Genomic DNA, 15,483 nt, shown 5'->3' with positions numbered 1-15,483 from the left:
TTTGCACCCAGACAGTGGCGAGTACCTGGGACTCACTGCCAGAGAGTGGTGAAGCAGAGTTGACAACAGCGTTTCAGAAGTGACTGGAATCACCCAGGTACAGGTGGCTACAGGCCAAGAGATGGTAGATGGAATTAATATGGCCTGTTTCTACTCTAACAACCCTACTGCCACTCCCCCCCCCCCTCCAATTTTGAACACCTTCCCCACCAAACCCCCACTCTACAATCTAAACACCCCACTGCCACTCCACAGCCTTAAGTGTCAGACTAAGGGTATAGGAGCAGAGGGGAAAGGGATTATACGAGATTCTGGAGGGCGGAAAAGCAGGTGCTCCAGGAAGAAATCATCACACCAAACAGTGGGTATAATTACGAAGTTTTTTTTTTCCCATTAAAAAAAACATTTAAACACTCACAAATCACACTGTTTTAATCACAAACTTTAGTAGGACAGTATTTACCAGTTTCTACAACATGATACATTAGTTATCTGCTCTTCTGTTCAAGTCGTGAGTGGTAGCAGACCCGGCTCCATCTCATTTCCCCTGCTGGTGTCTGTGAGTGAGGGGTCACCCATCCTCTGCATTAGGACCGGACACAAAATATTTTTAAATGGTGCAACAAAAAACCCTGTTTTCTCCGGAAATTGATTTTAGCAGCAGATAGGCTCGGCAGAAAGAGAACATATTCGAGGACCAGCAAAGGTTAAAAGATTATACGAAGGGCTGGAATGAAACAGGACAGTGGTAACCAATTCTACTGGCATGGGTGAAGAGGAGTCGGTTCGTTATCTGTCCTGTTTTCTCCATCACTCGTGGGTTCCATTCAGCCACACAATTTGGGGTCAAGTTAGTGAGCCATTCCCTCCACAGATTCACCCAGTTACCCCACTTACTGCTCAAATATTGGCTACCAACCCACTGTCAACCACCACTGTGAGCAAAGTGCTGGAAGAGCTCAGCGGGTCAGGCAGCATCTATGGGTGGAGATGGACAGGCAACATTTTGTGTTGAGTGATTGAGAAGGGTCCCAACCCAAAATGTTACTGTCCATTCACTCTGAATCTTCGAGTGAATGGGCAGTTGACATCTCAGGTTGGAACCCTTCTCAATCAGTCTCAACACGACATGTCATCTGTCCATTTCCATCCATAGATGCTGCCTGACCCACTGATATCCTCCAGCATCTTGTGTTTAGGTTAAGATTCCAGATCTGCAATTCCTTGTATATCCTCTGTGAACTCTTGTTCCTATGGATTACAGCATCAGAGCGGGGTGGAGGGTTAGGACACAAGAAATGTAATTGGTGGGATAACAGTCTGCCGCAGATGTCATTAGTGGTGACACAGCCTCCAGCTGTTCCAAACACCTCTGGTACCCGGTGCAGTCATTGGCATTAGGTTTGGGAACTGCTGCAACCAGTGGCTCTTCCACGAACCGTTAGACCTGCCACGCACCCAATGAGTTACCAAGACATGTATCCAGGTTTGGTTGCCGACTGATCTGGGTAAAGTTATTCAGCCTCTGTCAAGGGAGACAACCCGGACTAAACCAGATTCTTCATCCCAGAATACCGAAGGCTCAGACAAGTTGGGATGGGGGGAGTTTTGGGAAGGCATTCTGGAAGAAATCAATGGGGTTTGGCAAAGGGAAATGTCCAGCACAAGGGGCAGAAGGTGGCATCGGAGGCAGGAACAGGACTGCAGCAACTAATTCGATGCACGGGGGTGAAGAGAAGTCGTTTTTTTATCTCTTGTCATCTCCAACCGCACAAGGCCTCAGTTCTGCCGCACAATCGGACTCAAATCAGCGAGACCCCTTCTAGTCCAATGTGAGCCTCCAGCAGAAGGTGACATCAAGGGCAGGTCACAAGGCTGAAGGTGGCCGGGCGAGGAAAGGGACATTAGCTTGCCGGACGAATCAGATGGAGGCGATGGCTGCAATGAGCCTTCATGGCCACCTGCAGCCGGGTCTTTGAAAATGGTGCCAAAACCTGGCGACTCTTGCATATGAACTCAGTGGGATGTTTTATGCATTCAGTACTTGATCGGGAATTGTATTTATGTATGGCAATAAAGTTACTGATCTGTATGTAAAAAAATGAATTTCACTGTACCTTGGTACACGTGATAATAAAGAACCATTGAATAACCATTGAGGGAGGGGTAGAGGTGCTTCTTCTAGTAAAGGGTGCAGGGCCCCTGCCTGGAGCAGACCACGGCTAGATTCATCAGTTTAAACCACTCAAAGCTCCTTTGCCAGACAGGGTTAATGATCAGTGGCAGAATCCAAGATGGACCATAAACCAACAAACAAAACCCTCACGATCATATTGAATGACAGAACAGGTTTGGAGGGCTGAAGGGCCTTCACACTGAATTGGCCTTCCCTTATTACTGTAATCAGCATCAGAATAGGATTAAGAGAAAAATACACAAAATACTGGAGTAACTCAGCAGATCAGACAGCATCTCTGAAGAACATGGATAGGTGACGCTTCGGGTAGGGGACTTCCCCCTCCCCCCCCAAAAAACCCCATCACATCACAGCCTGCAAAGTTTATGTCTTGAAACTCAAGTTTCATTTCTCTCTGATCCAGGCATTTCCGGAAGGTCCCAGTTTTTTATTCCAACGTGGTCATTATTTTCACTGCTGAGATCCAGTCCACGTCACTTGAAGGACGATTCCATCCCATCTTCTAAGCGAAGTGAATAAATAGTTGAAAAAAGGAAGGGAATGAATTACCGGGGGGGTTGGGGTGGGGGCTTAATTGGAGTGCTCTCTCTAAATGCCAGTGCGGGCACGATGGGACAAATGGCCTCACGAGTTTTCACGAGTGTCCAAAATAAACTTATTTTTAAATATAAATTTATGTGGACATCTAGACAGGGGAGCTGCTTCCCAACAAACACTTGGCTTGAAATATCTCAAAGTACTTTAAATATTTATATAGTAACGTTTCAAACAAACCATCGGCTTTCAAAGGGAACACTGCCTGCCGGTACAACTTAAAGGTAGCCAGAAGAGAACAAGACACAGCACTTCAAGCCATTCTGTTGCTGTAGTGAAGGTTTACATCAGCTGGGAGAGTGTTCTGTGTACAAACACAAGCTATCCGCCCACAATGACGAGCTCCGTGCCTCCTCCCCTCCCCTCCCCATCCACCCTTCTACCATCTCTCCTCCTACTGCTCCTTGAAGCTATAACTTTCCAGGAAAGTCTTCAGTCGCGTTGGGTAGTCGGTCATGACTCCAGTCGCCCCCAAATCAAAGGCTCTCTTGAAGTCTTCCTCGTCATTCAAAACCCAGATGTAAACCTGAAGGTGTGGGTTGGAAGGAAGAGGAAGTGAGTGAGTACTTGGGAGAAGTTAGTGTCCTCCCCACCCCAGCCTCCGACACCTCCCACCCCGCCCCGCCACCATGCAAACACAAGAACGGCAGAGTGAAGAAAACATCTCGGGCATAGCCGGTGGAGTCGCTGCTTCACAGCGCCAGAGACCCTATTTAGAGCCCGACCTTGGGTACCGTCTGTTTGGAGTTTGCACAATCTTTCTGTGACCGCGTGGGTTATCTCCAGGTGCTCTGGTTTCCTCCCACGCGCAGGTTGGTAAGTTAACTGGCCACCGTACATTGCCCGCTGGAGTGTAGGTGAGTGGTGGGATCCTGGGGACTATTGATGGGAATATTGGGAGGTTGACAGGGAGGCATGGAATAACTCTTGAGAGCTGGGATCGAATCAATGGGCCAAATTGCCTCCCATGTCCTGAGGAAATATGAAAGGGGCTCTTCCTCAGAGCATAGAAGGCCAAGGGCAAATTTAATGGAGGCAATCAAAATGATATATGTTGTTTCTAAAAAATAATGAAGGGGAACATTTTAACGGTCAGAGGTTTTGTGGCCATTCAAGACTTGACAAGAAAGGAATTGAGATGGAGGAAAAATGGGGAGAATGTCTTTGTTGCAGTCACCTGATACACTGTGGAAGCACTTGTGGAGATCTGAGAATGATGATGGGAGCATGCAGCTCAAAGAGCCAACACTAGATCAGTGGAAGGAGCAGCTGATGCTTCAACAAAAATAATATTGCGGATCTTTTTTAAAATAAAGAAAGAAAAAATAGAAAATATTGTTGACACTGAACTGGTCAGTCGGTAGCAACAGGGAACGAAACAACTGCCCCTTCATCAACATGGGCCAAGCAGGTTTTAAGATGCAGAATAAGGGGAACAGGGAACAAAAGCCAATGTCTCTGGCAGATCAAAGACGACAAGAGATTCAATGTTAAAGAAAACGACTGCCAAAGAGTGAGTGGAGAGTAACAAAACTGTGAGCGACGGGAGAAAGATACTTCAGATGCCGCAAAGCTGAAGAACAGAGAATACTGGAAACACTCGGCAGGTCAGGCAGCATCTATGAAGAGAGGAGCAGAGTTGACCTATCAGATTGATAAGCTTTCCATAGATGCTGTCTGATGTGCTGAGCTTGTCCTGCTTTGATTACAAGGCACGGTCACTGCTATAACCTGGGTGATGAGGCAGCCAATATGTGCACGGAAGCTCCACTAACAGCAACGTGAATTGGACCGGGTGGTGATGCTGGCTCAGGAGTAAAAGTGGGTTCTCTCTTGCTCTATCTCACAGATAGAGCTGGAGGATGTTGAGTTGATCCCAGAGAGCAGGGAAAAGGACCCCTGTTTAATGCGCAGTCAAATGGTGGTGACGGCTTGGAGTTTCAGCTTCAGCAGTTAAGCACTCAGGTAGGGAACCTGTTTACAGACTTACAGTCAAAGATGTATGGAATGGAACAGGCCCTGCAGCTCAACTCTGTGCCTAACTGAATTGGTCCCATTTGTCTGTGCCTGGCTCTCCATACCTTTTCTATCCACGTACCAGTCCATGTACATATGTTTAAAATGACATAATTGTACCTGCCTTTATCATTTCCTCTGGCAGCTCGTTCCTTATGCAAATCACTCTCTGTGTGAAAAAGTTATCCCTTGCGTCCCTTTTAAATTTTTCCCTCTCACCCCAAACCTATGCCCTCTAGTATTAGACTACACTACCCTGTGGAAAAGTGCAGCAACTGTCTATGATGGTTTCATAAACCTCTATAAGGTCACCCCTCAGCCTCCTGCAATCCAGGGGAAAAAGACACAGCCTATCCACATAACAAACACTCCTGACAAGGTAATATCGCCATGAATTTTTTTGGCACCCATTATCGTTTAATTATATCCTTCCCGTGGCAGGGCGATTGGAATTATAACAGTTCTCTAAATGTGGCCTTACCCACATATTGTATAGCTGTAACATGACGTCCCAACTCCAGTACTCAGTATAGGCACAAAGTGCTGGAGTAACTCAGTGGGTCAGGCACAATCTCTGGAGAAAAAGGATAGGTGGCGTTTCGGGTTGGAACCTTTCTTCAGACCCAAAACGTCAACCATCCATTTTCTCCAGATGTTGCCTGACCCGCAGAGTTACTGCAGCACTTTGTGTCTATCTTCAGTATAAACCAGTATCTACACATCCTTCCTATACATCCTGTACTCAATACCCTGACTGATGAAGGCAAGCGTGCCAAATGCCTTATTCACCCGTCTGCCCTGTGTCGCCACTCGTAGATACTTCCTCCAGTGGATGTGACCTTCATTAAGGGCAAATTGAAAAGGGCTCGTTCTGGGGAGGTCATCACTGATGCCAGGCTCACCTGAATTCCTCTCGCTCTGAGATGCTCGAATAGACATTTCCTCATGAGTAACCTGCAGAAAAACAGTGGAGAATATCACAACAACCACTGAATTTGTGGCAAGGTACCACACAAGAGATTAATGTGCAAAATTAGAGCACATGGTATTGGGGGTAGGGTATTGACATGGATAGAGAACTGGTTGGCAGACAAGAAGCAAAAAGTCGGAATTAACGGATCCTTTTCAGAATGGCAGGCAGTGACTAATGGGGCACCGCAAGGCTCAGTGCTGGAACCCTAGTTATTTTCAATATATATTAATGATTTAGACAAAGGAATTGAATGTGACATCTCCAAGTTTGCAGATGACACAAAGCTGGGTGGCAGTGTGAGCTGCGAGGAAGATGCTATGAGGCTGCTGGGGGGCCTTGGGCAGATGCATGGCAGATGTAATATAATGTGAATAAATGTGAGGTTATCCACTTTGGTGGCAAGAAGAAGGCAGATTTTCTAGGAATGGTGTCAGATTAGGAAAAGGGGAGGTGCAACGAGACCTGGGTGTCCATGTACATCAGTCATTGAAAGTAAGCATGCAGTTACGGCAGGCAGTGAAGAAGGCAAATGGCATGTTGGCCTTCATAGCGAGAGGATTTGAGTATAGGAGCAAGTAGGTTCTACTGCAGTTGTACAGGGTCCTGGTGAGACCACACCTGGAATATTGTGTGCAGTTTTGGTCTCCTAATTTGAGGAAGGACATTCCTGCTATTGATTGAGTGCAGCGTAGGTTCACCAGGTTAATTCCCGGGATGGCAGGACTGACATATGATGAAAGAATGGATTGACTGGGCTTATATTCACTTGAATTTAGAAGGATTAGAGGGGATTTTATAGAAACATATAAAAGGGATTGGACAGGCTAGATGCAGGAAAAATGTTTCCGATGTTGGGGGAGTCCAGAACCAGGAGTCACAGTTTAAGAATAAGAAAATAGGCCATTTAGGATTGAGATGAGGAAAAACTCTTTCACCCAGAGAGTTGTGAATCTGTGGAATTCTCTGCCACAGAAGGCAGTGGAGGCCAATTCACTGGATGTATGAGAGAGCGTTAGAATAGCTCATATCTTTAACCAGAGAGTTGTGAAGGAGAAAGCAATTATCTGGTACTGAAGGTTGATCAGTGCTGGAACCCCAATTATTTTGGATGTATATAATCATTTGACAAGCGTTAGATATAGCTCATCTAGAGTTTGCAGATGACACAAAGAATGGCAGTGTGAGCTGCGAAAGCAGGAATGGGGTGCTTGGGATTTTGGGTTGATGCATGGCCACGATTTTGGCCTGCTCCTGCACCAATTTTCTATGTTTCTATGAATTCTCCCACTGGTATCAGGGCATTCAACATCTCACACGGTCAGACTGGGGCACCCAGGGAGGTGGTTTGGCGGGTAGGAGGAGTGCGGGAGGAGGGATGGCAGGGCATGGGAGCTCTGGGGGGGGGGGGGGGGGGGTTGAGACAAGTGATGAGGGGGGGGGGGGGGGTTGAGACAAGTGATGAGGCAGGGTGGGGGGGGGGGGGGGGGGGGGGGGGGGGGTTGAACCTAAAGATTATATGGGGTGTGCGGCCAAGATACCAGAGGACAGTGGCGGTGGGAGGAAGGAGACAGAGGATTAGGATTAGGAAGGTGGTGAAAAAGAGATACCAGATGATTGGTGTGGAGGGGGAGGGGGAAGATGGGAGATAGAAGAGGTTCACTGGGGGTTGGGGGAGAGAATTCCAGAGGATTGGGAGGAAGTATCAAAGGACTAGTGGGTTGAGCGAAACCAGAATATCGAAGGTGGGGTTGATAGAGGGTTGGGCGGGTGACAGGGAGGTGATAGATTTGTGGGCATGGGGAGAGGATGATATCAGAGTATTGTTGGTGGGGTGAGGGTGGGAGATGGAGATATCGGATGATAAGGGGTGGGGGTGTGGTAGGGGGAACAAGAGGGGGGAGCTGAGGGTGGATGGAAACGGCATTTCAGGGTAGTCTCAGGCACTCACGTGTCAGCGAGCCAGATCCCCAGCCGCTGTGTCCAGGATATCTTGCACGGCCCCTTCAACCTGGAGGTGAATGAGAATCGCACACTGTGTGAGGGGGAGGCACCAGGCGGCTGCATCTACTCTCTTCCACCACAGGTAGAGCTTGTCTCAACCTAGTCACACAGTGCACAGAGGAACCATGGACACAGCCTGGAAGACACTTCAGGCTTTGCCTCCCACGACCGGGGAGTGGATGGGAGGAGAGTCCTGCCCACTGGGTCACACTTGTAGGCAGATGGAGAGCGGACTTTGCTCGAAGAGGGGGTACAGGAGGGGGAAACGTCATGACATTCACCAGAACAATCCCAGGGTTCGGAAGGCGAAATAATCAATTTGAACGAGTCAGGCTATTTGTGGGAATTATCGGCAAACAACATTTCTCACAGAAAGCCAACGACAATTTGGAAGCCTCTGCACAAAAAGGTGGTGGAGGTGACGGGATGGTTCCCAAGCTGAGCGGGGTGGGTTTGGTTGGGTGCAAGTATTTGACTGTATAGAACGTAAGTAAAAGGCTTTTCACTGTACCTCGGCACGTGACAATAACAATAAACTAAACTAAATAGCAAAACGAAGCCCATATAGCGGGTCAGGCAGCATCTCTGGAGAACGTGTATATGTGACGTTTCAGGACGTGACCCTTCTTCAGACACAGTTTGAAGAAGGGCCCCGACCCGAAACGTCATCAATCCTTTTTCTCCCGAGATGCTGCCTGACCCGCTGAGTTACTCCAGCACTTTGTGTCTCTCTTTGCTGTAAACCAGTTATTTTCACATGGGATAGCTGTTGCTCACAAGTTGCTACCCAGTCTTGACAAAGGGTGGTCCAAGTCCAATGGTGAGGAGCATCAAGACAACTTGAGATTGGGTCATGCCACACAGACTGTGCACAAGGACACTCCCCATCGACACAGGTACATGATCTTGGATGGACTTTTCCTAAGCTCCCCTCTTTTACCTGTGCAAATCTATTGCACTTTTCCTCCTCTGGTAACCCATTTCACCCTCTGCAACAAAAACCCATCCCTCAGGTCTCTTTTAAATCTTTCTCCTCTCCCCTAAAATCTGTGCCCTCTAGTTTTAGACTCCCCCACCAGGGAAAAAGACTGAGACTATCCTGCTTAGCTGTGCTCCTCATAATTTTCTAAACCTCGATAAGGTCACCCCTCAGCCTCCTTCGCTCCAGGGAAAACAGTCCCAGTCAATCCAGTTTCACCTCATAACTCAAATCCTCCAGTCCTGGCCACATCTCTCTCTCTCCACTCTCTCCAGCTTTATCACATTTTTTCTGTAGCAGAGTGACCAGAACTGCACGCAGTACTCCATCTGCAGTCTCACCAATCCCTTGTGCATGGTCTGGCCGGAGTAGAGGTCGTATGGGGAGGGGGGGGGGGGGGGGGGCAGATAGGAGGAATTAACCAATGCCCTACTATTTTCCTGGGCTTCCCACTACATTCAGACGTTGCCACTACTAGGTTAGTGTTGTGGCTCCACTTACAAGGCCTATGTGTCTGCAACTCTTAACTTTTTCACTCCTCTAACTACAATTCGGGCATTGGAAGCAAAATCAATGTCTCCCTTTCCACCAGTCTTTTTTAAATTTCAAAAATTAACTATATTTATAATACTAAATATATACAAAATGAAATACTGTGCAAAACTCTTGATACATTCTCAGTGTCTGTATATTCAATACTAACTAGTGTTATACCCAGTGATGTTAGCAACTCCCTTGTCCTTATACATGGCACCATTGCCACTCCTAGGGTGATGTCTGAATCCACAGGGAACACTACTGACAACACCATGTGAGATCATTTAACCCATCTAATCCTTGGTGACTGATCGTTCTGATCTTACACTCCCCTCGTTTCCCTTTCCCAGAAGCCGTTCACTTTTGATCCATCCAAAACTCTCCCTCTGTTCTGGTGGTTGGGGAGAAGATAGCATCTGAGATCTGCTCCAGCCCACCATCTAGTGGCATTGACTGGAAGTGCAGGAACAGGGCCATGATCAAAAGTGCTGGACTAACCCAGCATGTTTCAGAAAGAACTACAGATGCTGGAAAATCGAAGGTAGACAAAAATGCTGGAGAAACTCAGCAGGTGAGGCAGCATCTATGGATCGAAGGAAATAGGCGACTATTCGGGTCGAGACCCTTCTTCAGACTGATGTGAGGGTGGGGGGGGGGGGTGGGGGATAAGAAGAAAGGAAGAAGTGGAGACAGTGGGCTTAGGGAGAGCTGGGAAGGAGAGGAGAAAGCAGGGACTATCTGAAATTGAAGAAGTCAATGTTCATACCGCTGGGATGTAAACTGCCCAAGTGAAATATGAGGTGTTGTTCCACCAATATACGGTGGGCCTCACTCTGGCCATGGAGGAGGCCCAGGACAGAAAGAATGAGAGGGGTAGTTGAAGTGCTGAGCCGCCGGGAGATCAGGTTGGTTATTGCGAACCGAGCGGAGGTGTTGGGCAAAGCGATCACCAAGCCTACGCTTGGTCTCACCAATGTAGAGCAGCTGACACCTAGAGCAGCGGATGCAATAGATGAGGTTGGAGGTGGTGCAGGTGAACCTCTGCCGCACCTGGAATGACTGCTTGGATCCTTGAATGGAGTCAAGGGGGGAGGTAAAGCGACAAGTGTTACATTTCCTGCGGACTAACTCAGCAGGTCAGGCAGCATCCCAGAGAAATGGGACATAATCAACACTACCGTTGACATTGTGTCACTGCCACAGATGGAGCACCAGGCAGGACAAGTTATTTCAGTGAGGGAGGAGAGCAAGGAACCAGGGACATGGGGCAACTCTCAATCACAGCAGCACTCCCACTGCCACCTTCCCATCACCAAGGACCAGTGCGTGGAAATGAATCTCATAATGTGGCACAAAACGGACTCACCATCCAGCCCCTGCAGTATCTGGGGGAGAGATGTCAATGTTAGGGGAACAACATGCCAAGAGTTTCGGTTTCAGGTTTATTATTGTCACGTGTACAGAGGTGCAGTGAAATGCTTTTGTTTGCGCGCTATCCAATCAAATCAGATAATACTATAGTTGAATACTATCAAGCCAAATGCAGGTACAAAAGGTGAAACAATGAGAAACATGCAGAGTGAAGACCATAGATTGTCCTCCACGGAAGCCTTTCACTTACTTCAGCATGATGGTGGGCATGGGGATCTCGAGGAACTGCTCTCGGAAGGGGACGAACGGCAGGAGCCCCGTGTAGAAGAGACCCACCAGCAGCAGCACCTTCTGCAGGCTAAATAGAAGCGGGATGTTGGGATTCTGTCAACGAAACAAGAGCAGAGAGTTTACGTGGGGGCCGCACGCACACATGCACACCCACGGGTCAGGAAGATTCCCCCCCACCACCAACTTATTCCCCATTACAAAAATAGCAAAGATTTTACAACCAGTTTACTGGAGGCCCTTTGTGGTACTTAGATGAGGAGATGTTAACCAAGTCACAGGGTAATTCCCTGCTCTTCCAATAGCACACTTAGCTCCACCCAAACCGATTCTCAATTCTCTGAGCTATGATCCTTGCACTTTAGCCTTCAGAGGGGATTAGCTATCAAGAGAGATCAGACAAACTTGGGATTGGTCTCTCTGTAGCATCAGAGGTTGAGTGGACCCAAGGTTAGGTTCAATCTCCGAATCTATGAGGCAACAGTTCCACCAGCTGCGTCACTGTGCTGCCCTCCAAGTTGTGCATTCGTAATCCAAATGGGGGGGATTACAGCTGCAAAATACTAAAATCTTTACCCAGGAATATCCCATTGCTAGCTCTTCAAACGAACATGCCCAAAGCTGTGGAAGGCTCACCATTCTGTAACACTTCTTCACAATAGCTTCACTGCCGTTGCCCCAGACAGTGAAGTCCTGACGATTATACTCCATCACCAAATCACATACCTGGGGGAAAACAGACACATCAGACCCGGTGCAGACAGTACATGAATAAACCAAAACAAACAAAGTTGGAGGGTCAGCTGTGGCTTCAAGAGCCAAGTTGCCTTTTCCTGGGCTGTTGCAGTTTTAAACACTCGGGCGGCATACTCATGCCCCAGAGTTGATGAATTAGCATAAGGGTGGGATGCTTTGTATCAAGAATAAGTCTGAGCAACATTAACTCGTTCTCTCTCCACACACACTGACCAATTGATGTCCAGTGCGTTCCTATTTCAGATCGAAGGTTTATTTTTCCCTGTCTGATACCTTCTCGATGAGGAGGTCATTGTCGACTTTAATATCAATGTTGATGGGCGTAGTGGGGAAAGCATCAAACACTTCTTTCAAGAGTGGAATTCGCTTGTCGTCACCTCCATCACAGAAACCATCTAAAGAGGCGAGAAATCAGTCATTGGATTTGACAGAAGGATGGGCAGATAGGCACTCTCACTTATGCGTGCCACACACACACACACGGGCACGTTTGACTATGTAGCCACATGCAAATGCTCTGCCACAAAAATATGTACACACACAAATGTCCATAGGCACAGGGCACAAACAGTTGACAGTGGAGGTCAGCCAGCAGCTGGGGGCTGGGCCAATTCTCTGGTCTCATCAAGTGCATCATGTGCCTACAGGAATCACAATGGCCCAGAAGCCGATCATTCAGTCTGCCGACTCTCTGCCGACTCCTGTCAGTCCCGTTTTCCCACACTTTCCTTATAATACTGTCCGTCATTTTGCATTGTGTCTATTCAATGCACATTAACTTTCTTTCCATCGTTCCAGGTTAAACCAATGCATATAAAAAAATCTTCACATCACATTTGTATCTTCTAAATCTGTATCTTGATCTGTGAATCTGTTCTGGGAGTAGCTTTTCTCAATTGACCTGAATTTTCTCCTATAACCTCTCCGGTATTGGTACGGTTTATTATTAATACGTGTACGAGACACAGTGAAAATTTCTACTTTGCATGCAGTCCTGGGAAATCATACCGTGCATGAGTACAAGGAGTGGTGCAAAAGAGAACATAGAGTGCAGAATGGTGGTGTTACATCTACAGAGAAAGTGCAGATTTTAAAAATGCAAGAGCTGCAATGAGGTATTTGGAAGATCTGTAAATTCATCCCTGGCATACGAGGTTTGTTCAAGAGCCTGATAACAGTGGGGAAGCAGTTGTTCATGAATCAAGTGTGATGTGTTTTTAAGGTTTTTGTTTCTTCTGCGCAACAGAAAAGGGGAGAAGGGAGAATAACAGACGTCTGAGTGGTTCTTGATTATACTAACTGCTTTCCTGAGGTAATGTGAAGTGTAGAAGTGATGGGTGAGGGGATAGTTTGCTTGATAGATTAGGTTTCATTCACAACTCTATGCAATTTCTTGTCGGAGCAGTTACCATATCAAGCTGTGATGCACTGGGATAGGATGCTTTCTATGGGGCATCTCTCTGTTTCTCTTCAGATGCTACAGCAATTTGTCAAGTATTTGGTCATCAGTCCTAATACCTCATTATGTGGCTTGTGTGAAAAAAAACCTGAGAATCTGCTTCAATGAAAGAAAAAATATCAGACGCGCTAAATCTGAAATTAAAATTCAACTGAGAAAGTAGAGTTCTACTAGAAGTGAAAGATTGCTCATCAGAACTAGGGAGGGTTCCAATTCATACAAAGAGTTGTGGCCCTGAAATGACAAACCTACTTATTTTAACCTACTGAGTATTTCCAGCATTTTCTTTTTCTTTTCATATATCACATGAAATGTCTGTGGGTCACTGTGCAACTTAAAGATGACCCAGTAAATCAAGTGACCTGTGGATCAGTGAGAATTGTGCAAACCAGGTCTTACCTCTCTTGAAGGACACGTGTAGCCTGCAGTTGTAGAGTGGAAGATCCTGAGAGGGTTGGGGTAAAATGAAAAGGGATGGCATTAGTACACTGATCGCTCCACCTTGCTGTACGTGTATTCATCAGATCAATCAGCAGCGGTAAAGTAAAACAGAGAATTAAATATTGGGCCAAACAAGGGCAGATGAGCCTAGCGTAGATGTGGCATCTTGTTCAGCATGGGCAAGTTGGGCTAAAGGGCCTGTTTCTGTGCTGTATGACTATATCCTCACAGACCACACCCCTAGAACAGGAGACATTCTTTTGTTCTGCTGCACCTTATAAATCTGAGATGCTGGCGATATATTTAAAGTGCACTTTACATGATCTTCCTTGAGTCCATAGCCTTGGTTGGCTTTGGACAAGATCACAGCGGGTTAGATCGAACGTTTCAGATGAGAGAGGCTCACTGACTCACTTGACCTGCTTCTTCACAAACCTGCCATTTCCCAGGCTTCCTGGAACCCCTAGAATTCTGGAAGATTCTCCCGTAAACCTATGAGATACCCTGCAACCTGGATGACAATGTAGCCTGCACATTGAGCCAATATAGTTTGGTGCTTTAAAAATAATCTGAATGTTCTCAATTAATGAATTTAGATCAAATGAGCTAATTGGCTGTTGACATCTCTTGTGGACATAATTCCTGGCATAGACATATATTAAAAGACATAAAGGAGACCCAGGAGCTGGGGTTTAGGCCCGGTTTCTAGTCCCACCCACAGACGACGCAGTGGTGCAGTTGGTAGAGCTGCTGCCTCACAGCTCTCAGCGATCTCTGTGTAGAGTTTATACCTTTCCCCCTGTAACCACCTGGGTTTTCTCCAGGCAATTCGGTTTCCTCCAACTTCCCAAAGACATTGTAAATTTATGTGTAAAAGACAAAGTAAATTACCTGTAGTATGTATGTGTGGTTGAATCTGGGAAGTGGATGGGAGCAAGAAGGAATCAAACTGGTTTGGTATAGGATTAACTTAAACATTAATGTACTTGCTGGCTGGCGCAGATACGATGGGCTGAATGGCCTGTTTTGCACCTTATGACTGATGACTCAAACAGCAGCCATACTGCTGATTCACCCACAATGATGAACAATTTTGAGTTGTATCATTTCTATAGTATTCTTGCTGTTCTCTCGTTTTACAAGGAAGTGTTCACCACCATCATCTGTAAGGCATTTAGGGTTGGGCAACAAGTACAGGATATTCCAGAAACACTCAGGCTTCAAACATGAATGTGTAAAAACAGGGTAGGGCTGACTGCAATAGAGAGTCAAATCCATACTACATCAGAGATGAATTCAGTAAAATTCACCTGCCTCCTCTTCTGAAGGTATGAATAACGTAAGCATACTGGTACAGCAGGCAGTGAAGAAAGCTAATGGTTGGCCTTCATTGGGAGAGGATTTGAGTTTAGGAGCAAGGAGGTCCTACTGTAGTTGTACAGGTCCCTGGTGAGACTGCACCTGGAGTATTGTGTGCAGTTTTGGTCTCCTAATTTGAGGAAGGACATTTTTGCTATTGAGGGAGTGTAGCATAGGTTCACCAGGTTAATTCCCAGGATGGTGGGACTGACATATAATATGATGAAAGAATGTGCTTGTATTCATTGGAATTTAGAAGGATGAGAGGGTATCTTATAGAAACATATAACATTCTTAAAGGATTGGACAGGGTAGATGCAGGAAAAATGTTCCCGATGTTGGTGGTGGTCAGAACCAGGGGTCAGTTTAAGAATAAGGGGTAGTCCGTTAAGGACTGAGATGAGGAAAAACGTTTTCACCCTAGTTGTGAATCTGTGGAATTCTCTGCCACAGAAGGCAGTGGAGGCCAATTCACTGGATGTTTTCAAGAGAGAGTTGGATATAGCTCTTCG

The 15,483-nt window shown here is 46.6% G+C and overlaps 1 protein-coding gene across 1 annotated transcript in view; it reads right to left on the bottom strand.

The window, feature by feature from the left end:
- Window positions 1-414: 414 nt before the first annotated feature.
- Window positions 415-15,483, bottom strand: part of gdpd1 (glycerophosphodiester phosphodiesterase domain containing 1) — a 45,567-nt gene continuing 30,498 nt past the window's right edge. Inside the window, exons 4-10 of the mRNA XM_055657677.1 lie at window positions 13,571-13,616; window positions 11,986-12,107; window positions 11,593-11,682; window positions 10,919-11,052; window positions 7,729-7,788; window positions 5,710-5,761; window positions 415-3,317 (exon numbers count right to left, since the gene is read on the bottom strand). Of these exons, the coding sequence (XP_055513652.1) occupies window positions 3,186-3,317; window positions 5,710-5,761; window positions 7,729-7,788; window positions 10,919-11,052; window positions 11,593-11,682; window positions 11,986-12,107; window positions 13,571-13,616 (636 nt within the window). The 3' untranslated portion in view covers window positions 415-3,185. The remainder of the gene's footprint in view (window positions 3,318-5,709; window positions 5,762-7,728; window positions 7,789-10,918; window positions 11,053-11,592; window positions 11,683-11,985; window positions 12,108-13,570; window positions 13,617-15,483) is intronic.

This window comes from Leucoraja erinacea, chromosome 28 (genome assembly GCF_028641065.1).
Source record: "Leucoraja erinacea ecotype New England chromosome 28, Leri_hhj_1, whole genome shotgun sequence".
Lineage (NCBI taxonomy): Eukaryota > Metazoa > Chordata > Chondrichthyes > Rajiformes > Rajidae > Leucoraja > Leucoraja erinaceus.
Note: the sequence above shows the minus strand (reverse complement) of the source record. Positions and strands in the feature narration are given on the sequence as shown.